Source organism: Lissotriton vulgaris, chromosome 4_1 (assembly GCF_964263255.1).
Source record: "Lissotriton vulgaris chromosome 4_1, aLisVul1.2, whole genome shotgun sequence".
Classification (NCBI taxonomy): Eukaryota; Metazoa; Chordata; class Amphibia; order Caudata; family Salamandridae; genus Lissotriton; species Lissotriton vulgaris.
The window spans coordinates 1,597,500,297-1,597,525,833 of NC_141691.1; the positions used below are offsets into that span (position 1 = coordinate 1,597,500,297).

Genomic DNA, 25,537 nt, shown 5'->3' on the forward strand with positions numbered 1-25,537 from the left:
GGCACTCCGCTCTCGCGTGTCTCAGGGCCCGCGTCCCACGGGGTCTGGGTCTATGAGCAGCCCAAGGATCAGGTCCCTCTCCACGCTTGGCGAGGTCTCCCTCGTCTGGGAGTCCCAGGCTGACTTCGCGCCTGCAAGTGCCAGCCCTGATGCGGTGCTCGGTACACGGGCGCCTCTGGCCAGGTAGCCGCCCCTTCCCGCCTTCAGACCAGGTGCCTCTCAGGAGTGGGCAGCCGGTGCCTCCTCTCCTACTCTCCTCGCCTTCACTGTCTGGGCGCCACTGGCTTGCCGGTGATGTGGGCTCTGTGGCTAACCCACCATCAGGAGGGTGGACTCAGTACCCCACGAGGTCCCAGGGGGCTCTGTTATCGGCCGCCAAGGCAGTCACAGGCACTCGGGCGGCGCCATCTTAGGGTCAGGCAAACCGGCCGTCCCTCGCTCTCCGGTCCCACTGATACTGTGGTGCCAGCCAGTGCTCCTCACCTCCGATGGGTGCCAGGGGGTCTCCGCCGACAAACGGCCAGCCGCCACAGTGTCCCAGGGCTCCTCGCCGCTTCCAGGGCTCCGCCGCCAGGCGTTTCAGGCCGGGACGGCGGCCGCCATTTTGGGCGCTCGATTCTCCGGGTGCCTCGCTCTCCGCCAAAAGTTCTGTGCGGGCAGGTACAGGGGCCCCCAGACCTCCAGGTTCCCCCTACGCGCTCCTGATACCCTCCTGGGTACTTTTGTGGGCTCTGGGTCCGAGTCAGGACGCAGGATATGTGGTGGTGCGAGGCGGGCGCGGAGGAGCTCCGGAGTCCCGCTTCCACCTACATCGGCGCCTTAGCCACGCCCCCATCGCTGTGTCTGCGTTGATAATAGGAGATATCGATATTAGCAACTGCTCTCAGTCGCTAACAGGTTGGGTACGCCCACCTTGCATGTCATTAGCGATAAATATTGATGACATGCAAAGCGGGCCCCAAACCGCTCGCTATCGCCTACAAACTGTCGCTAACTGCTGTTAGCAACAGCTTGCTAATAGGGCAATGAAATTATCGCTGCTTTAGCGGGAAAAAGTCCCGCTAAAGCGGGGATAATGCCCTTGATAATATGCCTCCTGATTTTAATCTTGAACATAGAAAGAGAAAGCAACCTTTGTTCTTGGTAAGACTGAATGTAATAAAAGACCAGCCTTGCAACATACTGAGCTTGATGCTCAAAGCTCTCCTGTAAAAAGTTGTGAATCTACTTCTGTAAGATTTGTTTGTTTAATTCTCAAAGAAGACCAGGTATACTTTTGGAAAACTATCAAAGTTATAAACTTAAGTGCTTATGTGCAGGGAATAAAGGTTTTTCTAAGAAGCTGGCTGCTGGCTCTGCAAATGCCTGGGTTGCAGATATCAAGGCCGCCTCGTTTTATGGGTCTTATTAAGTCTTCTATTTCCCTTTGTCAGTGTTCTCCTATATTTCTTCTTTCCTCCTTCTTTCAGATCTGATTTTGTTTCTCGTGCTCTGTTTCAAGCGTGGTGATGAAAAATAAGTCACAGTCTTCAAATGATTGCTGGCCACAGCCTGCAAACACCGGCACATATTAAGAACCGGCAGACCTTCAGGATGAATCCTACATCATGAATTTTGCACATGCTTATTTTCCACGTGTGGGAAATACATACTAATGAATCATGCAGAAATGTGCATTTGCACATATAACTTAATTTTCCTGTGGAGAAGTCCCTTCCCCTCCATCTCCACTAAGCATGGAGATTATGTGTGTCATTAAATGATAAAGGGGTCATGTATTGACGTATGGCAGATGAATTGTCTTCTCTCTCTTGCACATTCTTTCCCAGTTCTATCCAGTCAGCAATTACTTCTTTCAGCAAAAGGATCTCACTATGTGGATGACCAAGTGGAATATAGCCCTAAAACCTTGGAATAAACACATATAACAAAAGTAATAGGGAATACACTGGTGTGATTTGGAAATGCAATATTGTGGCCTTGATGAAGTGATCACTCACCGTGGACCCTGTTGGATAGGTGAATCTTGTCAATGAAATGAAGGCATTTAAAAAGATTTTTAATATACTGCCTTCTTTTGTGCTCCTCGTTCACCTGCATTTTTGGCTAGGTTAACCTACGATACATACTAGGTTAGTCTGACTAGTATGAAAATAAGGGAGCATCACATTGATTTACATTTTTGAAAATGCCATTTGGAAGTAGTGTCTTTCAAACTAGCCTGCATGGTGTATAGGCAGGAGATGAGAACAAACCAAACTCTCTCTCTCTAGCAGATTTCGAAACGTGGGTGGACATCAGTAACTAGAAAACGTAGATCATGTCCTGCACGAGATCCTTTAACATTTTTAAATAATCTTTCTCTTAAAATACCATAAGACTACGGAGTTTCATTGCACCAGGTATCAGGATATTACAATCATATGATTTATTCAGAATGAAACTCAAGGCACTGCTATTCAACGACACCTTGACTTAGGGGGGCCTTGAAACATTTGCATACCAAGCTGGGTGACATTGAATCAGAAGTTAGTAACGGACTTGATACTCCCCATGGTCTCATTGTATACAGGGCCAGACTGACTACCGGGCAGTTTGGAATGCTGCCAAGCTGGGGGGTGATTTCATTGCGGTGGGGGCTGATTTCGTTCATGGAGACTGTGCTTCGAAATAATTAAAGCAAAACGAATTTCGTTTAGCACACGCAGGTCTCCATGAACAAAATCAGCCCCCAGCCCAGCAGCATTCCAAACTCCCCGGTAGTCAGTGTTGCGCTGATTGTATAGGGCTCGTTGTTGGAATATAGAGAACGGCAATGGTAGGCTCCTGGTGTAGCATACACCCAGGCCCTCAGTTTGTTATAATATTCCTGACCCAATTCAGGAGAATCTCCATTGGTATGGTCTAGTGTTAATCCTTGTATCTTGCACTCATAAATGCAGTGTAGATAAAGGACTGCAGCCGCAGCAAGATGATGAGTGAAATGTCTGAATCAATCTCAGCCACTGACAATCACTCAGGCTACATTCCAGTCCATTGTTTTTCACCCATCATGTCAATCTAGTCAAAAGCCTGCCTTATGCAAATCAGTACCAACCCTGCTCCTCATTGGAACAGTCCGCCTTGAACTGCCAGGTGAGGCCTCCTCCAGAAGGGACCACAAACAAAAAACAAGGAGATGGATGGAATGGTCTTGGGTTGCTTTGTTTTTTCGGGGAGGACTTGACCTGGCAGTTCATGCTGGACACTCCAGCCAGAACTGCCAGGCCATGTCTTCTTTGAAAAGGAACACAAGAAACCCATGTGTGATTTCATCTTGATCATGTGTAGCTTGGTGGCAGATGCCTGGGCATACCCATCGCACTTAGGGTGTCGCACAGAAGCATAAAAAAGTGATGATCGCAATGCTTAAATTAATCTCAGTCACTTTTGTTAACTTGAGGCAACATCCCTTTCCATAGTTATTTTGCACATCATGCCACCTCACCTACTGGGGCAGCTTTGAGACTGATTTGCATATGGCTCTGTCCAAACGGAGGGGGCATAGTGTGCAAAATAACGATGGAATGGGATGCGGCCCAAATAATTACCAGTGACTGAGATTAATTCAAGAATTCCATACATCACTTTTTTGTGTACTTCAGTGTAGCTAAGGGAAGCAGGAAACAAGTGTGAATCACTTGACCGTGATTTCTCCTTGTGGGCAGCAGTCATCCTCATCCTCATCCTTGCACTGACCCCGCATACAAAGGGATGTTTGCAATATGCTCTTGAAAATTCGTTTGAGAGGTGCACTGAAGGGAATTGCAAACTATCTTCTGTGTGCACAATGGTTTTACCAAAGTTCATCTCATTTCATATTAGAAGTAAGATGTCTCAATTAAATGTGTTTTGACATTTCTGTGAACATTAGAAGACCAGATAACATAAAGAAAGAGGTTTTTTGAGAGGTGTGCCAAAATATTTCATATCTATACTCTTGTTTTCTTTGACCCCTGTAAATGAGTTGTCCCAGACATAATTTCAAGCTTTCATGTCAAGGTGTAAAACTGAATTGAAATTATACTGAATATATACTATGACTGCATTTCACTAGAGTCCTTCTTAAATGTGAATGACATGCATGTGGTTTTCCAGTTTAAAGATGGAGCCCAAGAACAAAGGATTGAAGCAACAGCAGCAACAGCATAAGAAGCTACTGGCGGCCATGTTATCCCAGGATTCCTTCGATTCCGTCCATAGTACAGCAGCGTCAGTCACGGAAGAAGATATTGACAATGAGGATGATGCCATGGAATTATTAGGTATGTGAGTAAAAATACAGTGTGACATAAAAGTCTTACTTCACAAGGTGATTTTCAGGAATGCTGATATTATGGTCAGATATTATGGTCAGAGTGTGCAGATATGCTGATGTTTTGGTGGGACACAAATCATGGATATGGCGTGGGAATCCTGTGTTCGCATTCACTGAAGACCAGTCGAGTCCATGCTCAGTTTAGTAAAACATTTCTTTGAGTACCAGTCTGGAAAATAATTATGCACATTTCATGGAACTTTCATGGTCACTTTAGCCTACCTAATAAAAGAATTGGTATTCTCCTTTCTGCTTTGGTTTTGTGTCTGTCACATGACCCAAAGGATGAACACCACCCAACCTTTGCCACACAAAAGAACGCTCCCCCCAGATAGTATGCGCCCTTCATGCATCCTCAGGATGTCCACTGCACATGAGGTATTGCCCAGTAGTAATGGCCTCATACCAGGCATCTGAGTCGACACAGGGAAATAGGCGAGCAGACCCCATGTGGTGCGCAGCTTGTTTGGACAGCCTAATTGGTATCTGTTCACAACTTTTTAGTCTAACCTTGCGACAAAGAATCGAGATGAAGCAAAAAGCAGCAACACAGGGTATTTTTTATCAAAAAGATTGTTCTTTTATATATATTTTGATTTTCAAAATTCAAATAGGGTACATATCAATCAATAAAATGTATCAAAAATTCATTCAAATGACCAAGGAACCAATACTTTTCTTCTTCAATACATCTGAATAAAAGTCCAATCTAACACAAATCATAACATGTCTCACCACTTGCCTGTTGCACCCCCTTTGCACTGTATATAATACAGGGCCCTAAGCTTTTTTCTGCTTCAAGACCCTTTCCCCATAAGTCTATCGTTTTTTTTTTGCATGGTCAAATACGTCCTCTCCAAATGCTCTTCCATAAGATTGACAGATATGTGGGTTTCATAAGGGAATTATTGAAGGATATACAAATAATATATGATGGAGACTTTCAAATGTTTGCAAATATCAGAGTGCTTCAATTTAAATAAACGTATTCACGGTTGAACTACAACTAATTAATATCACAAGTGCTCATATTTCCAAATTTCTTTGATTTGGAAGTTGTTAAACCCCTCTATTTCAGTTCATTGGTTTGTAAATGTTTCTCTTGTACAGAGGTAATTAGCATTTTGTCATTACTTAGATGTTTATTGACTTACCTTTCACTTGGCTAGGCTATTTGGTATGAAATAATGCATTTTTGAAAGTTTTCAATCATTACATATCTTGCGTGTGCTGCGTTGGAGAACATAGCACCCACGCAGTGCTCTTTATCACTATGGTATTTACACCTACAAACTATTTCTGGAAGTTGTGATTTACTGCCAGTCATCTTAACAGGTATTAATTGAACCGCCCATGTTATACTATGTTCGAGTTTCCATGTATTACTGGTATTAGAGGTAGTATATTTCATTCTTTTCTAGCTGCAGTAAACATAAATTGAAATGAATGTGTTGTTTGTTACATGGAATGCATATGTAAACTACTTGTGTTATTCTACATCAGTGGAATTGTAAATGCATGCTTACACCAAGAAAATATACTGGGATACATTTACGAAATTGTCATACAGTGTAATGCAGCAAGTCACCTTCCTGCACTGCACTGGGAGACAGGGAAAGGTCAGGAATGCACCATATTTAAGTCAATACGGTGCATTCCTGCCTTTTCCTCTGCACTAGCACCCTTTTGGCAGCCTACAGCCAACACAGGCACCCTTACATCATGGTTCAAGGGTGCCTCCATTGCATGCAGGATCGTTTTTGTGCTGGAAGGAGCGCCTTCCTGCACATAAACAATCCTGAGAGGCATAGTCCTCTTTCTATCTGTGCTGCAAAATGCAGCATAGATAGAAAGAGGAAGTAACGTGGTGAAATAAAGATATATCTCCTTGTTACGCCTCTCGTGGGAAGGCGTATCTTGATGGCGCATTATTCATTCTGGTAAATCTGGGAATGGGTCAAAAACCATGAGAGTACCATGGGAACACCCACACAACACTCATGGAATGCCTTACCAGGGCAGAGTAAGGCAATGCAGCGATGTGCTCTGCATTGCTTTACTCCTGATTTATGGTGCCACTCAGAACCATGCAGATTGGCCTTGCCCGCTTCATACATCTCATTTATTGGTTGTGTCATGCATGTACCACTTTGCGTGGTGCAAAGATGATGCAAACCGGCTCATAAATATGCCCCACAATATTTGTGGATCACTGTACTTGATTAAATCTGTTAGCCTTTACTCTCCTCCTGCACATTGTGCAGACCGTGTATTATTCACACTATTGGAATGTATATGATGATGTATTGGAAGTGCTTTGTCTAAAACATTGTAAGACAGGCTTTGAAGTGCAAATCGTCAAAGAGGGCAGAATGAAAGATTTGTTTGCGTTCATCATTTTGCTATGCATGTCAAAATGCTTTCTCGTATGTTCAATGTCAGATTGCTTTACATGATTCACATAAGAGGAAGAATAATGTTTCACTCAGAGTATATTTGATGTTTATACCAACTTGAATGTTAATATTACAGGATAATGGTTACTAAGTATTACAACGTCTTGTCTAAAGGCGTCTATTATTTATGAATCTCATAGAGACACTTTTAATGAGAGAAAGAAATCAACAACTGAACATATCTGGGATCAAGATTTGAAGATTTCTTGTTTTGTCCACATGTAGAACAAATTGAGTAAAATTAATTATGAGCTACAATATAATTTTTGGTCATGCCATCTTACTTCCAATGATTTGATACTTATTCTTTTCACATGTCCACATACATTTAATTTCTGCAGGGAAGTGCCTAACCATGTTAATTCTATTTTCAAATCTAGTGTTCCTTTTAAAATCACAAAAATATTTCTCGGTAGCTTCTCTGAGGTTTGGAATTGTTGCTCGTTTAATACTAAAATAATTGATCTTCTCTTAGCAATTTATTTTCAACAAATTACAACAAACAATTATAAAAAGCAAAAATATGCATTTAATGTCACATTATTAATCCAAAGTAATAAAGGAAGTCTCTAATCTTTAAGCATAGGTTGCTTCCTTAGTTTCCTAAGCATTGCATACCTCTCTCGTGTATTGTAGGTTTGACTTGGCAGTGCAGCTGTTGTGACCTTTTTGTGATAAATAGAAAAAGAGCTCTGAGAAGCAGTTCTGAGAGTGACTTTGGCTCCACCGATATGTTTATTACCTTCAGTACAGATTTTGACTGTGCAGAAGTTGTTTGCTTCTGCTAACAAAGAGTGCTCACACAGCACTTTTTGCCTTGTCGAAACGCTTGTGCTCATTACAGCAGGACTGAGTTAAGTATGGTGACAAGTCAGGGATCAAGGTTATGGATCTGATATGTTTATTATGAAAAGTTACAAATACAGTAGACCTCACTTATTTATTGTGAAAAGTATATTATAAAGCCATCTTGCTCCCGGTAAGGATCTTTGACTGGAATGATTAAGACTGAACAAGGGTAGTATACTACCCAACCTACTACCTGAAACTTGCACCGGTCATTGCTTTTATATTGCTGCATTCCATGCAGTATTAGGAATTGAGCAATAACGCAACCCTGATGAAGTCCGCAAGGACAAAATGTTGGCTGGGCTGATGTACAATTGTTATAATGAATAAATCTTCAATAAAGTGGATTGAAACTGATGCACAAGACTTCTGAGAAAATTGATTCGATGTTTAATCATTAATGTTTGGGGACAGAACATCATATGGAATTTGTTATAATGCAGCTAATTGAGCAAAATTGATTATACAACTTTATGCAACTTTTCATTTTTGTGGGTCTTAGTATAATATAAAGCATTTACATGAGGACTTTAAGGGTGGATTGTTATCAGAGTGTGTTAAAGCCTTTAGACAGGTATTGTTTTACATGGATTCTTAGATAAAACGTTAGAAGGCGATGATTTTGGTGATGACAAGTTCCTTTGACAAAACCTACAGGTAAAAGATTTGCACTGTGGCAATCCTTGCTATACCATCTTTGGAGGGCCTATCAGATGGAGATATCTACCAGCCTTGTAATAGGAAAACATTAAAAAGACCCTTCATACTTTTACATATTCTGTTGTAGGAAAGGGCTTTGGGGTTGGTTTTCCCACTCTAACAAACTCAGTGGGTAGATTTGTACTTTGATAGGGTTAAGTATGGTTCTATTGACTATGATGTTGTGTATATATATCGACTTCTGACTGTATGCATGAGGGTTGCCTCGTGAGAAAGCTTATGCAGAGTTGAGTATGCCTGAGTTGGTTATGCTGAAAAGGCAGTGATAAATGCTAAGCACCTGATAAGTTCTTTGGAAAAATTATGTCAGATGCTATAAGTCTGCACAATTTACTGTGAGATGCATGTATTAAAGAAATGCAAGGTTTTGGTGTTTGTTACCCACTCTGAAATACACTTGCAGTTTAAGATTTGCAGTGTGCTATTCCTTGATTGGCTCTTTTCAGAGGGGTTGTACACTGTTTTGCGAGCTGTAATATTGTAGATGTTTTAAAATGTATGACTGTGTGCCTGTTGTTTACCAGTGTATGTGTAATACAGGAGGCCTGAGCTGGTTATGGTCACAAACTAGTAATAAAGATAGTAGGCCTGAGGTGTGCACTCGAGGGCTCTCACTGATAACCGTAGTACTTTAGGGTTTTGGTGACTCCCTGTGCAAAACACTTGCAGTTGAAAATTTGCTGCATGATAATCCTTGGTAGGCCCTTTAAGAAGGGTTGTACTCATTTTGCCAAATGCATTTATTTATATGTTTGTAATGTTATGGCTCTGTTTCTGATGTTTGTCAGCTTATATGCAATACAGGAGGTCTTTGTTGGTTATGGTGACAAGCTGGTGAAAAGGGCTACAGGCCTGATAGGTTCATTGAAAAAAGTTATGTTAGATACCATAGGTCAAAAGCAGTAGACCTGACCTACTTATTGCGACAACCACATGCTGAATACAGTAGACCTTTAAGGGTGGATTGCTATTATGCTCTTTTAATACCATGTAGACATGTTTTGCATTACATGGTGTAATACATTGGATTATTACTTTGGGAGGGATACTATCTATCTCAAGGAATGATCACAGCTCTTGTCAAAGTGAATCCGTAAAGTCACTAAATTAACCTGATTCCAGCCCCCTAGTAGCTATGGCACAGACAGGCATAACTTAGGGCAAAGTATTTGTGCAGGACCAAAACAGTAAAATCCCAATAGAGCAATTAGAGAACAGTTGTATGAACACAAGGACATCAACATGACAAATATCCAATGAGGCGGACCAGAGATAAGAATTTTTAAAGATTTAAGTTGAAAAAGTGGCAAGAAAAAGTAAAGTGCCAATGATCGTCAGTAGTCGTGGCAGATAAGGACCCAGGTGCCATTTTTGGCTGACCGCAATGGACCCTGGGCCATATGCATTGAGTGAATAAAAAAATCTGAGAGTCAAAAAGTACAAACCTGTTTCTAAGTTCCACTAGTTTGGAGGAAACGTTTACAAACCTTCTGGTGCCCACAGAAGTATACTTCTAAGACTTATGGGTGGGGGACCTAGAGACCCTCAGGGTGTTAGACAGAGGCCACCAGCAAAGTCCAGTATAAATTTCCGGTTGTCACTGGTCAGCTGGGAAATGTAGCAAAAAGGCCTCTTGCAGCATTTTGTGTCCCCCTAGCCACACAGGATGGATAGTCAACTGACCCTTAAGAGTCCATTTCCTTGTCCTCGGTACAAGGGGGAGCTGGTCCAGTTCTTCAGAGAGCCTCACAGGTCACAGGCAGCAATTCCAGTAATCTTCTGTTCTTTCACAGGTCCAGAAAGTGTTCTGGTGGAGTGCCTTGGGGTGCCACATTTATGCCTGGCACCAACTAGTTGGTAGGATGACTCCTGGGCACTCCCTAACCAATGTTCCTGGAGCTTCTGTACCCACTTGCACTGTAGTTACAGTTAGCTTTACTGCAAAGAGTACCAAAATGCATGTGTGATTGCACTTTCAAGATGCTGAAAGTCAAGGGCCACATTAAACTTGGGCCCAGCGGGCTGTGGGTGTGTAGGAGAGTGCGCTAAGGAAATCGCTCATGTCCTCCCACATCTAACACTAAAATCTAGTTTGAAGCAGAAACTGTACCCACAACAAATCAAGAGACATAAATATGGTAGGACAAATGCAGGGTGCTTCAGCAGCCAGACAGAGAATACAAAAGAATTGTCCTGTCATCCTGTTCTCTTCCTTTCATATCTACCAAACTGTTACTTGTGGCTCAACAGACCTGTCAGGCAGGATTTGACACTGTGGTATCAACAAAATGCATACAGTCCCAACCTGTATATTCCAGTGAGCTAAGAGGAGTAATTGTTGCCCATTCAAGTACGCCTATTGTGTTCTCCTGGGAGGAATTTCACACCTCTTTTGCACCTTTTTCTGGCTGAGCATAGCCTGGAATGTTAATGGAAATTAGTCTCCAGGAACTTCGTGCAGAGAAAAGGTATTTTTTAAAAAGTAACTTTACCCTAATATTGATTAAAATCAGAATTCACTATTGAATTAAAATAGTTGTTTCATTATTTTTTAGCTGGTCCCATTTTCAAGATAAAGAATTTGTATTTTAATCTGTACTCTGATTTTCTTCATACAACAGTTAGTCCTGCCACAGTAAAACAGCTTTTACAGCCATGTCACTGTAGAGATAATACATTTCTCCTTGTCCTACTTCTAAATACGAAACCTGCCTTATAGCTACAAGCCCTAGATAGGGGTCACTTAATATTATTTGAAAAAGAGATCTTTACCTGTCAAAAAAGAATATTTTTACAGGACATACTGCTGGTTTTACAAGGGAGCAGGAAGGCTACACAGCACAGGCTTGAAGGCATGTTTTCACTGCCAGTATAGTAGATAGCACAATAGCTGCTGCAGTCCACAACTGGCATTTTACTTCCAGGCACTGGGTGCACTTTCCACACCATATACTAGGGATTTACAGGCAAGTTAAATGTGCTAATAAGGAATAAACTAATTTAACCATTTTTAAATAGGGAGCACATGCACTTTACTCCTGTTTAGCAGGGGTAAAGTGCACAGAGTTCTAAAGCCAGCTAAGATAGGGTTGAGAAGCATGGAGGCGACTGGTCCCCGTTAGCGGAATGGGAAGAGTTGGGGCTACAGATGATAAGGGACTTCTATGTCGACGGGATGCTTGCCCCCTTCAGGGTGTTGCAGGATCAGTTTGGCCTCCCGGATGGGAGTTACCTCCTGCATGCGGCGGTGATTGCAGCGATACAAAAGCACTGGAGGGAAGGACTGGTGGAACCTACCACAGCCATGGCCTGCCAGTACGTGGTGATGGCTGCGGGAACGATTAAGGCGGTGACCTGCCTCCACTCTAGAATGCTACATGAAGGAATGGAGCCGCTCACAGCCTTGAAGGAGAAATGGGAGGAAAGCATAGGCAAACCCATTCCAGACACGGTCTGGAGCCGTATTCTGCGAAGGACGTGGAAGGGTAGCAGGAATGCCCGCTTTCAGCAGGTACATTTCTTCATCCTACATAGGGCCTATATGACCCCGGGAAAGATTGGACGATACTTCAAGGTGCAGGATGCGGCATGCCCGAGATGCTTAGCGCTTGGGGCCGAGCTAGACCATCTACTGTGGGGGTGCCCGAAGCTAGGGACGTATTGGGCTGAGGTAGGAGAGCTTTTGAACGCAGTCACTGACCGGGAGGTGGGGTTCGACATGGCGGCATGTCTACTGCTCTGGTTCCCTCATACGGCAAGGACGAAAGTAACGAGCAAATTCATTGACCTAGGTCTCATGTTGGCCCAGAGAGAGATTACCTGGCACTGGAAATCCAGGGAGGGCCCGTCAGTTAGGAGATGGATGAATGAGCTGTTGAAATGGTCCAGATGTGAAAGTGTGCTCAGAATGCGACAGGCTGCCAAGGCAGGTAACGAAAAGGGCTTGGAGTTGGCGAGGGCTTGGGAGATGATAGTACAGGCTCTGCGGGACTACGTGCTGGAGTGTGAAGAACACGAACATTCGGAGGGCGGGATTCCATGAGGCTTGGAAGACCAAATGCAAAAACCCGACTAAATGGCAAACTTTAGCGTCAGAACCCACAATTATAACCCACATCAGCAGCAGTTGGGGGGTGGGAAGGGTGGAGGGGAGTTAATGGGGTATCGCTGTAGTGATAAGAGGAGCGCCTGCGGAAAGGATCTATGACTGATGACTACAGGGGAACGGGGTTCCAGGGCAGTGCTCTTTGGGTACATGTGATGTGATTACCGATAGGCCTTAGGGGCTGCTACCACGGGAGGGCATTAGTGTGGACCTGATGTAGCGGACACGGAGAATACCCACTCTGAGTGGCTGGCTATACTTGGCGGTGTTTTGGGGGAGGGAGTTTGTGGGTATAAAAGCAGATACTATATTATGCTGTTGACCTGACATCTCTACGAGTTGATCACCATGGTACTCTGAGTGACTGTACTGGTACGCCGCCCGGCCCCCGGGATGTGGGCTGAATGGCTGTGTGCAATTTTATAACGACAGATGTGCTTTGAGATGCCATGAGTGTACAGGTTGACTTAATGGATGCCTTGTTTATAACTCTGCAATAAAACATGTTTCAAAAAAAAAAAAAGATAGGGTTGAGAAAATGTGAAACATTTAGGGTGATGACGCAGAAAAAACACATTTCTTACACATGGATTCTCATAGATTACTGCAATAGACAAGTGTCTTGTGTTGGTTATGCTGGAGCAAGAATCAGGTTACATGATAGTTTTTGGTTTATCATTCAGCAGGCTAATCCTCGCTCGGTCATTCCGCTAGAGCTTGGCTGTTGTGGCCAGCAGAGAAAATCAAATCATCAATATGTCAACAATTTATTATCAATAATCAATGTGTTTGAGAGTGAATGAGAGAGTTAGGTAATTTTTAAGGATTTTAATAATTCAAATCTTTTAGTAGTTCATCTTTATTACGTCACCATTTTTTCATCAATAAGTATTATAAATCTTGTTAGCGTCAAATCAATGCACAAATCAATAAAAGCAAGCGTGCTCTATAAAGGAAAGAATATTTATCCTAAGAAATAGAGAAAGGAGTCATTCAGAACTTGTAAAGAGCTCTATATTGAGAGAGCGAGAGCAAGCATAAAGCTTCAATCAGTTAAGTTCAATAAATGAAAGCTATCAAAGCAGAATGCCCCATAACGAGAGGTTCAAGAAACTCAGTAGAGCCTCAGAATAATATGGTGCAGGGGTCCATGGCAAACGGAGTAAAGGGTCTCTGTTAGAGCGTCGTGTACTGGGAGAGTGTCTGTGAGTGTAAAAGAGTTAGACTCATCTAGAAACACACACTTATATAAACAACACGTTATGAAAGTCTGAAACAGTTGCTTCTCTTGTCTTCTTCCATCTAATCAGTGTCCAATGTTTTCCTGACGACTGGATTACTCCTCATCATCTCCGTGAGAGAACAATAGTCCATCAAATGGGTTAATTAGATTTGTTGCAACTAATGTCAAACATGGTTCAGCTTTGCTTATGGCTTTGTATTCCCACATATACTTGTACCCTTCTCTCCATCCGAAACTCACTTTGAGTCCACATCATAGTCTATGTAAAAATTGAAACCTCTTTTAAAAGAAAAGTAAAAAAAATTGCAATTAATTTATTCTGAAAAGGAAATACAAGTTAGTTGAAGAGGTCAAAACATAAATTATGTGCTGATTCTACATATATAGTTGCACAGTTTCCCATTTAAAAGACTACATTGCAATCAATTGTGACATTTTGCAGTAAATATGTGTTTCATTTCATAGAATGTTAATTTTATTATAAAAAAATATGTCTTTGTAGAGGTCAAGAGTTCAATATTTTGTAATATCTTCATTATAATGATCTCATCGTTTACTAAGGAAATGTAATTTCATGTGTTAAGCATTTCTAAGTTAATAAACTTTTAGCATTGCAACTTAGCTGTTTAAGGATTAGTATGTGTAAAAGTGATAGCTGTGTACATTTCATCATGTTTTTAAAACTTTTTCTATAATTTAAGCTTACATGTTAAGCTTGACTTTTACTAAAACAACATCAATATTGTTTGAATTTTTTTAAAGCGCCTTACCAGTTACTTGAGGTACAATGAGGTCAAATGGACAACAGAGTGGTGGCCCAGCTGTCTGGGTTCTCTGCCCTCGCCTACACGAGAGGCGAAGAACTTAGGTGTATGGGTGGACAATAAACTGTCCTTTGACAGCCACGTAAAGAAGACTGTTGGCAAATGTTTTGGGGTGATGAAAACCCTCAACCGCACCCTCGACCTGTTACCCATTAACTCCAGGCGTACCATGACGCAGGCATTAATAACGTCCCGTATTGATTACGGCAATGTAATACTCATGGGGACATCAGTAAAAAACATAAAAAAGCTACAGGTTCTACAAAACTCGGCAGCTCGCCTGGTGCTTAGGCTTCCCCGTCGAGCTCCTTCACGTCCCACTCTAGCAGCCCTCCACTGGCTACCGATCAGTAAGAGGATTGTTTTTAAAGCTATGCTCTGGTGCCATAAAATAATTCATCACAGAGCTCCGGCATATATGTCTGATTTGGTGTCTGTGTATGAACCTAACAGATCTCTTAGATCCAAAGGAATGGGTCTACTCAAAACTACCTGCCCCAAAAAAGCTAAAATGGGTGGCAGATCATTCCGCACCTTAGCTGCAAAGCAATGGAATCTCCTGCCTCTAGATATCAGGCTGGAGAGTAATGAAATCGTATTCAGGAAGAAGCTGAAAACTTGCCTCTTTGCTGTGTGAACTGGTTCCTTCTTCTTTTTTCCTCTGCTGCTGCATTCTCTCTCCATAGCGCGGGGACACACCAGGAGGTGTTACCAAGCGCTCTACAAACTCCTTTAAACTAAACTAAACTAAACTTCCTTGACAAAATCCTAGGGTTTAGAAGATTTGCAATGTCAGAATACTTGTAAGGCCCTCTTAAGTGGGGGTGATTATTTTAAATATTTCTAATTGTATGACTTTATTCTTGATGGGTAGATTGTACGTTAGCTTATGTTAAATTTAATAGGATATGGCCATGAGTCAATGACAAAGGGTATTGACTTATTTGCTTCAATAAGAACATTTATCTCAGATACCATAGGTATGATTTGTGTCTTATAAAAAATGAACGCAAAGGCAGCAGTAATATGAAATCAAATGTGCAGCCAATAGGTTTTTAAGGGCAAATTGATTTTACACTGTGTTAATGCCTGTAGACAGGTATTTTACTACATGAAACCTTACAGATTATTGGCATAAGGAGGAATTTTGGCGTTAGTTAATTCCGTTGACAAAATACATTGGTAGAAATGTTGCACTGTGATTAATTATTGCTAGACGCTCGTAATAGGGCCTGGCAGGTGTTGTTATCTTTGTTCAAAATAAGGAGGAGTGACAGGCAGATGATTAATTGCAGTGTCGCTAGTACATCCTCCCAAGAATGATAAACCACAAAAAAGGTTCCAGGACATTCACCTAAGAAAAATACTGGGTTTTCTTACATTTATAGATGGTGCATGGGAAGTAATCACGGTAACCTAATTAGAGTGTTCCCTAAAAAGGATGGAGGCCCTCACCTACCAAAGTGTTATGCTTCATCACCGAGCCTGTACTCCCCATGGTTTCCAGCAGGTTGACATGGTGAGCTATCGCTGGAGATCTTTAGAGATCAACTAAAGTTTGCTTGCACCCACTTAATAATGAGGTACAGTTGCTATAGTTGTCTGTCAGGCCCTTTTAATATTTTTTTTTTTTAAAAAGCCTACATGCATGTACATGTAGAGAGGTTCTTTACATCCACCCTCTTCTGTCTGTTACAGTATAATCCATAGTCTGCTTTTTCCCATGCCAGCATATTACATGGGACAAGAAGTTAGACCATTTTTGCCATTGCTCCATTGTCCTTTGAGAAATCACATTTTGCCTGATTGTGTGTCACATCCATCTGAAAATTAGTGTGATTCAATGTCTTGGTTCGTGTGCAGTCCTTTTGTTTTCAATTTTTTTTCCATTATACGTAACCCTGGAAGGTTAACTCCGTTCCGCCAGCGGAGTTTGCGGTGATTTGCCTACTCCGCACTCTGTGGCGAATGCGGAGTAGGCAAAAAACTCCCACTCCGTGGTGGGCGGAGTTGGCTGCTCCCTCCCGCCTCTCAAAATCTTTAAAAATGTATAAAAGAAGTCACTTATCTGTTGTCTGCGCCTTCTCTGCCTGGTCGCTCTCTGTCCTGCTCCTCGGTCCTCGCGTCCCTTCTGTAATTAAAAAAACACTACGTTGTATGTCAGACGTACAATGTAGTGTTTTTTTAAATTACCGAGGCGGCTGACAACAGGTATGTGGCTTCTTCAGCAGCAGTCCTGTGCACATGTACAGCATGGAAATAAACAGTGTAAAGGTAATTGCAACAACACTTAGAACAAAAAATCCACGTTGATTTCTTGTGTTCTTTAATATGTCAAATCACAACAAACAACCAGCCGACATATGTTTCGTCAGAAACACAGTGTACTCTGACTTTTCAGGGCTCAAGGTAAAGACGATGGAATGAAGAATCCCTACACCTGTGATAATTCCAATCCAGTTTTATACATTTTTTAAGACTTTGGGAGGCGGGAGGGAGCAGAGCGGAGCAGGATGCATTTCCACAGCGTTTTTTTCAAACTCAGTGGAAATACGCGTAGAGGCACTACGCCTGCTACGCCCAGGGTTAATTATATGTTACTTCTCACTGCTTTTCTTCTCTTTTTTTGTTTTGTTAAGCTTATTTCAGCTCCCTTGACAGTCCTATCATGCTGCTCTTTTGCTGCTCATGTCATCTGCAGTGTGCTTCATCCTGTGCGGCTACTATTTTTAAACTTGTCAGCCATCTTTAAATGGTCTTGTAAATAGTGTATCATTGTTTTATTGTCCGAAGATGGCCACCAAGTTTAGAAGCATTATTTTAGCCACCTTGGAAATTAGAACACTGAAACACTATATACTTTGCATTCGAATATGGCCACCTAGTGCAATGTTAACTGAGTTGCCATTTTGCAATAGTATTGAATTTAGTGGCCCATTGTTGTTTTTATCATTTCAAGATGGCCACCAAGTATAGAAGCATTATGTTACTCACTTTGAAGCAGTACAATAATGATATATTATACACTGTAAGATTCAAACATGGCTGTCCAGTGTTATGTTTACTGAGCTGTCATATTGATGGGGAATTGTCTATAGTGAATCATTGTTTGTACTGTTCCGAGAAGTCCAATGGATTGATTCTAATGGTATCAGCTATATTTGAAATTAAAACAACAACGTTCTATGGGCCACATGCATCAAAAGAAAAACCGGTCGCAAACGGACAGATTCTCAGAATCTGTCCCATGCGACTGGTATTTTTGCATTTGGGATGCATCATCCCGAATGCAAAAATCGAAATTTAAGTAACCGCTAAAATAGCGATTACTTAAATTGCAATTGTATTTAGGGAATTGCAAATTGCGATTCCCTAAATGCAATGCATGATGCAATCGCAAATAGAGATTTCGCTATTAGGGGTCGCAAATTACCATCAATTTGAACTTGATGGTAATTTGCAAAAACTTTGAAAGTGCATTTTTCAAAGTTCCATGTTACACACACACATGCCCTTGGGCTATGTGTGTGCGCAACATCAGCACACATGCCTATTTGAGGGGTGCAACAGGGTGTCCTCTTGGTACCCTTGCGCCCTTGAAATTGCAGGTGCAATTTGCGAGTACCTATTGGGTACTTGCAAATTGCCTTTAGGCCCATAGGAATGAATGGGAATCCATTCCTTAATTGCGACTCGCATTTTGCGAGTCGCAATTAAGGAATGTGCAGGAATCGCTATTTTTTTGCGATTCCTACATGCATAGGCTTTTGCGATTCCATGATTGCGATTCCTTAATAATCGCAATTAAGGAATCGCAAACGCCTACCTTGATTCATGTGCCCCTGTGTGTATTACCTTTGCAAGAAGGCTGCATGTCGCAATGTTTAATTATATTTTTGCATTTAAAGCATACGCCCGCCACATTTGTGTGCTATGTTTTCTTTTTTTAACTTTTATTATTTTAATTTATCTTCCATGTGCTGATTTGCTTGTTGAGTTTGTGCATCTGCTTCACTCTCGATGGGTAATTGCTTCAATGTAAGAATGAGTCCATGGTGGATGAATGTATATATGAGTACAATGGTGAGTGAGAGTGCATAACTTATTAATTTCCTAAACTCATCAGAGACTTAAGAGACACTCTCACATATAAAATAAACTTATTGCCACTGCCATTGCTTGTTGTCAAATGTGCTTCATACGTTCTTGTGTAATCGCTTTATTTCCAGACCATGACCAGTACAGACATCAATGATGGTAAATACTGCCTTTCTTCAACACAGTTGTAAACGTTGATTTGGATTTTTCCAACAATGTGTATTGGATTTGGATTTTTCTCACATGATTTAACCCCTTTGGTTCCAACTGAGAATGTCCGTGCCGCTATCATTCTTGTTTAGTTGATCATCACTTATTTCTCAGCGTGAATCAGGTGGGTAATGTGTTTCTTGCTTTTAGAACTCCTAAGGATGCCTCAGTCCTAGTCAAATGTCACATACATGAAAAAGGTACCAAACCCCATGGGACTGCAGCACCTCTGCTATTGGTCAAAATTAGATTGTGGAGTCATCTGAGTTGGCACGTAAGATGAGCAAGTTCTTGCATGTGAAGTGAATTGGGGCCCAAAGGGGGAGAGGGGGGGGGGGAGGAAAAAGCACCGACCAGAGACTCAAAATTAGGTGTGATAAAGGCCGCTTTATTGGAAGCAGGTGCACCTTAAACAATGAAACCCTTGGCCTGCGCCGTACAAAACTATACCTCACTAAATATGCAAATTCCTGACAAAAACCCCCCACCCCCTCCCCTAACTGGTTCCCCCAATCCACAAACAGTAAACAATTAGCAGAAACGTCAATTTGCCTCTCCACCTGGCTAAATCCTTTATTATGCTTGACCTACCCCCCGCTAATCCAACAACCGATCTCCTATACTTCCCCCATATATTAGGAAGAACCGCCCCAAGGCAAAAATTCACCCCACACCTGCTCCAGCGACACAACCAACCCCACAAACATTGAGCAAAACTAGATGTACCGGCCCCCAAGAAAACTCCTTCCAAAAACCCACCGCACACCAACAAACCCCCCCCTATACCCAGAAGAAAAGCAAACCCCTCCCCCTGCCCCCCCAGGCCCCGTCTAGAAACCCCCCCCACCAACTTGATCGAAACCCAGGGAGGGAGGGTGGGAAAACAATTACCTCCGCCACACCCCCACCCGGCTGCTGTGTCACCAGCCACCTTCTCTCTAAAATGGTGGCCTGAGCTCAAGATGTCCGGGATTTACGGGGCCAGCCCAAAACCAGCCAAACCCAGCCCAAGGCTACCAAGTAGCCCAAAAACAGCCCACGTACGGTGCTGGCTCTACCCCCCCTCCCCCGGCCCCAAAACTCCCCGGGGGTGGCAGGCCTCCCGCTGGTCGGCCGCACCCCCCCCCAAATCCCCATTGGGGCCCAAAGGAGGAGAGGGGGGGAGGAAAAAGCACCGACCAGAGACTCAAAATTAGGTGTGATAAAGGCCGCTTTATTGGAAGCAGGTGCACCTTAAACAATGAAACCCTTGGCCTGCGCCGTACAAAACTATACCTCACTAAATATGCAAATTCCTGACAAAAAAACCCCACCCCCTCCCCTGACTGGTTCCCCCAATCCACAAACAGTAAACAATTAGCAGAAACGTCAATTTGCCTCTCCACCTGGCTAAATCCTTTATTATGCTTGACCTACCCCCCGCTAATCCAACAACCGATCTCCTATACTTTCCCCATATATTAGGAAGAACCGCCACTCGAAAGGCGTGCTAACGGCTTTTGACCCCCCCCCCTAGGACTCCTGCCCTTCCAGCCATCCGTGCCCCAATCCCTCTCCAGTGCCTCCCCCAAGTGTAGCACATAACTCCATTCCGTACCCCAGGTGAAAACCCTATCCCCCTGCAAATCCACAGCCCCGTGCCGCAGCTCTGGGTGCTACATCCTCTCAACCTTCCATCTTCCCCGAAACCTTCACTTCCCTGAAACTCCCTACGTGTCCAATCTATGGCCGCTGGCCTCTCGCCCCCCTACAACCCACCTGGAACCAAACTCTGGCCAACTGCCTGACACCCCGCCTACCCGCGCCGTATCTCTAACAGATCCCTCTTCACTTGTTGAACCCAACGCTAACCCTCTGGACTGTACTGGGCCCACGTTAGGCACCCTCTCCCATGTTCCACTGCACACACAGCCTGCCACAACGCATGCCAGCTCCTGCCCCCATTTCCTTGCCGCTGACCATGAAACCTGTCGTCCGACTCGGACCACTGATTCCGTTGCTTGACCCAGTCCCCCTTTCCGCCTGCTTTACAACTGAGTGTGCCCCCAACATAACTCTCCAGCGCCGCTGCAGTTGGCCCCTCCCCTGCACCTGAAAAGACACACATGTGAGAGGCGAGAAATGTCCCATATCGTATGTTCACTTCCCATCCCCGCAGCTGCCCACTAACAGTCCGATCTCCAGGGCCCGAGGCCATCTTCAACCTAGATGCGCCGCCTCCGTTGCCGCCCCCACTCCGACGCAATGCCTCCAGAACACCTTCGGGTCCTCACCCATACACCATCGGGCGTGCCGCAGGACCCCACGCCTGTGCTGCATACGTCCCCCCATTCCCTCGCCAATTGCGAATCACCCCCCGAAAACCCCCGTCCATCCACTTCAACCCGAACCGCGAGACCCGCTCCTGCGGAAGCCGCCTATCCCCCTGCCCCCACTGCACCCGAACGCCGCAATGCCCCCCGTGTCCGCTCATATGCACCCCTGGAAATGCCCGAACGCCTGTCCCCAGCCAATCCCCCCACCGACAACGTACCCGAGGATGCGGCCGCGTCAAAACCGGACAGCGTCAGACCCAAACTACGACGTTGCCATCCCCTTGGCCAACGGCAGGCGTGTTTCCATGGCCCCGGAGTCGAGCTCTATACCAAGGAATGACAGCACCTAAACTGGGACCGTGCGTCTTCGCTGGGGCCCAGGGCACCCCCAGGTAAGCCACAATGCCCGGAAAACCGTCCAGCTCCGCTGGCAGTCCGTCGAAAACCGGCCGGCCCACCAGCAAGAAATCTACCAGATAGTGCGTCACCGCCCAGAGCCTGTCCGCCAGGAAAAAACCCACTGCAAAATCCACCTAATGGCGCACCCAGCGCACCCAAAGTTGAACATCCCATGTGCCATGCTGTCGCCCCCCATGCCACCCTTGCCGCCCCCTCGTCCTCTGGCAGGCGTGCTTCCATGGCCCGGAGTCGAGCTCTATCCAAACAAGGACAGCACCGTACTGGGACCGTACATCTTCTCTGGCGCCAGGGGCGCCCCCAGGCAAGCCACGAGGCCCATAACTGACCAGCAACCGCCGGCAGTGTGCTGAATCCGGCCGTCCCACCAGCAAGAAGTCCTCCAGATCGTGCGTCTGTCCCAGAGCCTGTCCGCCAGGAAAAAGCCCACTGCAACAAGGAACCTAAACGCCCAACCGCGAACCAAACCCCCCCCATGCTATTGACCCCCACAAGTGCCCCCCGGTCAAACCGGGTCCCCACCGACCGTTGATCCCCCGAAGGCCTCCGAAACCACCAGGACACCAACCGAACCCCGCACTTTGTCCAAGAACCTTCACCCACCGCCGCCGGGCTCCTCCGCACCATGTCCCTGCTTGTATAAAACACCCCCGGGATTACCGCCGCCAAAGTCACCGACCAACTGACACCCCCCCCCCAATCCCGCCCGATGCTGGGACAACCGAGACTGACCAGGCTCCTTCCTGCGCCCAACCCCGTAGGGGAACCTTCAACCCCAGCTCCAAACCGAAAGAGGGAGGGGGCCCCATCCCCGCCCTCCCCCTTACACACCTGCCCCGCGCTGGCCCGTGATCGCATTGCCGGCTCAACTCCTCCACCCTCACCGGCGCCGAGCCCATGCCCTGAACCTTGACCCCTTTTCCCCCACTCCCCGCACCCCTCTTGGCACCCCCTCCAACCGCGCCATACCCCGGCGCCCCCCCAAGCTCCCCGGTATCCGCACCAACCGACACCTGAGGATTACTCAAACCACTCCCCTACTCTGCCACCATCCTTACCTGGCGTCAAGGCCGGCGTCCACCGGCGTCTACTGGATCCCGCCGCCTAACCAGCGGAGGCGGGGGGGGCCGTCTCTCTCGGCGCTCCTTGCCGTAGGCATACCTGAAACACACTACCAACACCGTTACTTTGCACCCCCCCTTTCCCATCTCCCCCTTTGCCTCCGAATCCTCCACATATTTCAATGGCCCCATGGCCTCCTCAGACTCCTCCACCAGTTCCAATGGCCCATGGCCTCCTGCCCAGCACAGGGCCCCTCCTTCCACCTGTCGCTTGTAACAAACAGTTTGCTACCTTTCGCCGTTTGTTGGCTTAGGCACTTGCACGAGTGCCACCATTGCCCATGTAACCCTTGTTCTTGTGCCTGAGTGTCTGCCACTTATAGCAGACTCCTCCACCAGTTCCAATGGCCCATGGCCTCCTGCCCAGCACTGGGCCCCCTTCCACCTTTCGCTTGTAACAAACAGTTTGCTACCATTCGCAGTTTGTTTACTTAGGTACATGCACCAGTGCCACCATTGCCCCTGTAACGCTTGCTCCTGTGCTTGAGTGTCTGCCACCTATTGCCGCATATACCTCTCCTGGTACTTTGTACGTTTTGTAACCTGCACACATATCACTTTGTTCTCCTGTGATGCACCGATTGCCGCCTCATGTATTTTGGTTGCTCACTATTGGCCCCTTTGACCCATGTAACCCAACGTTTTCTTACGTAATTTGTTCATTTGCAACCGTTACCTCGTGTATCATTACCGGTCCTATTGTGAAGCGCCCTGACACCTTCGGTCAACGTCTGCGCTATATAAAATCGCATTACTAACTAGATAACTCGTCCCCCATCCCCCCCCTATATGGCTCCGTCCTACCCCCCCTGCCACTTGCTGACACAACAACCCAATCCCCCGGTTCAACCTTACTGTCTCCACCACTGATGCACTCCAGGAAGGACCAGCTGAACCTATGAAACCCACACCCATCCCTGTCGCCAGCGCATAACCCTGTGGCCTACCGTCCCACTACACAATCTACCCACCCCATTATCACAATTGCCAAGCCTGCTCGACCCCCACTGCCCCCTCTTAATGGGCTCCACCGCTTATACCCATAGCACACCTCATCAACCCTGGTCCCATCGCTTGTCCTCACCAAGACTGGACTACCGCAATCCTCCCCACCCCCCAAGCCTCCCACTCCTCTTCCACATGCCACTCTCCTTGTATCTTGTTTGCACACGCTAGTCACTTATGCCTCATGTACTATAACCTTGCTTAAACAATTTATTCACTGCTACTGCACCTGTATCCGGTCTGTCATATTCACATGCATAAATAAATAATTAATAATCCGCACTGTCGGTCCAAGACTGGTCCCTCGTGGGAGTATGACCGCCCTTACCAGGCAGAGCCGGCCCATCCCCTCGGTCGAGTGGAGCGCATGCTGCTCTCCTGAGCGCCTCCCAGCGTCCCTGCCCAGAACAAGAGGTGTGGTACAGCATGCTGGGGAACAAACCCCCCCTACACCCGCCCCCGCAAGCCCCCAATCCCCTGCCGACCCCCCCCTCCGCGCTCGCCGTGCCTCCAAACCCCCCCCGCACCTGCCCAACCTCCGTTCTCCGCCAGACACCCTCCCCCCACTCGAAGGCCTCCCCCCACCCAGGCCCACCCGCTCCCCCTACTCGCCCCGCACCCCTCCTTTCAACCCCGTCCCCCCCGCCGCATACTCGACGCAGAACACTCCCCCGCCAGCCCCACCCCCCCCCCCAACTCTCAACTCCTGCCCCCCCCGTTCACTAACACTTCGTCACGCAGCAAGAAAATGGGGCTGATAAGGCTGTCCGACATCGCTCCGAGGTCACCCATTGCAATTTACAAGCCACGTGTTAAAATTGACATACCTATGCCATACGGCCACAAAGAAATAGGTCGCACCACCCCTTACAAATAGTGTGTAAACCAATGCTAGCCCCTTGAGTCCATGATACTTGGGAGCTGCCTGGGTGTCACCCACGTTCGGTCGTGTCATCCACTGTAATCTTTGCCAAGGATAGGAAGACGAAATGGAGGATTGTCGGCCCAAATGTCAAGACGTGCTTGAGGAACGGCAGTAGAGACAGGCTCACTGCGCGCCAGGCGACCTTAATGTACAAGTGCACCGGACTGCACTGACGGTGCTATGCCGCCCCCCACCGGAGAGCAGCCAACCCGTCTCTCTGCCGATGCCATGACCACGGAACCTCAATGGCAGAACTCGTAGCTGTAGCCTAGTGTGTGCGCGTTCTAAACTGCACGGGCGTGTAAGCGCGTGCTCTGCCTACTGCATACATGTACGGAATTGTGTGTGAAGAGCACTAATCTGAACGTGTGTATACATTAATTGAATAAAAAAATGCTCATGCCGTTTACTAACACTTCGTCACGCAGCCAGAAAACCGAAGTGCCACCAGAGAACCGGTACCTCGCGAGAGTCTGGTGCCTCCGATCGCACTCACTGCACCGGCTATGGGGTTTAGGACCAGCGGCGAGGCCGCACAGCGAAAGCAAGTTCCAGAGCCAGGGCACTCCCAGACGATGTGACAGAGGCCGAGTCCCCAGCATCCAATCCATTCCGCCACCGCCGACCGGCGCCACCATTTACCGCCCACCCCGGCCACAAACATCACCACCGCGCCTCCCCCCGCACGAACACCACGCCGCAAGACCTAAACCTAACGGACAAGCAAATTAACACCCTCGATTGTCACAAATACACGACGCACGCATCCTCCATAAATGCACAACTATCGCGCAGTAAACCTACGGCCGAAAATAATTACCAAAACAATTACCTCCGCCACACCCCCGCCCGGCTGCTGTGTCACCAGCCACCTTCTCTCTAAAATGGTGGC

At 45.8% G+C, this 25,537-nt stretch overlaps 1 protein-coding gene across 1 annotated transcript in view; it reads left to right on the forward strand.

Annotated features, from left to right (window-relative positions):
- C4_1H8orf34 (chromosome 4_1 C8orf34 homolog) overlaps positions 1 to 25,537 on the forward strand; it is a 984,673-nt gene that overhangs the window by 382,589 nt on the left and 576,547 nt on the right. The window contains exon 7 of the mRNA XM_086965849.1: positions 4,138 to 4,304. Within this exon, the coding sequence (XP_086821975.1) occupies positions 4,138 to 4,304 (167 nt within the window). The remainder of the gene's footprint in view (positions 1 to 4,137; positions 4,305 to 25,537) is intronic.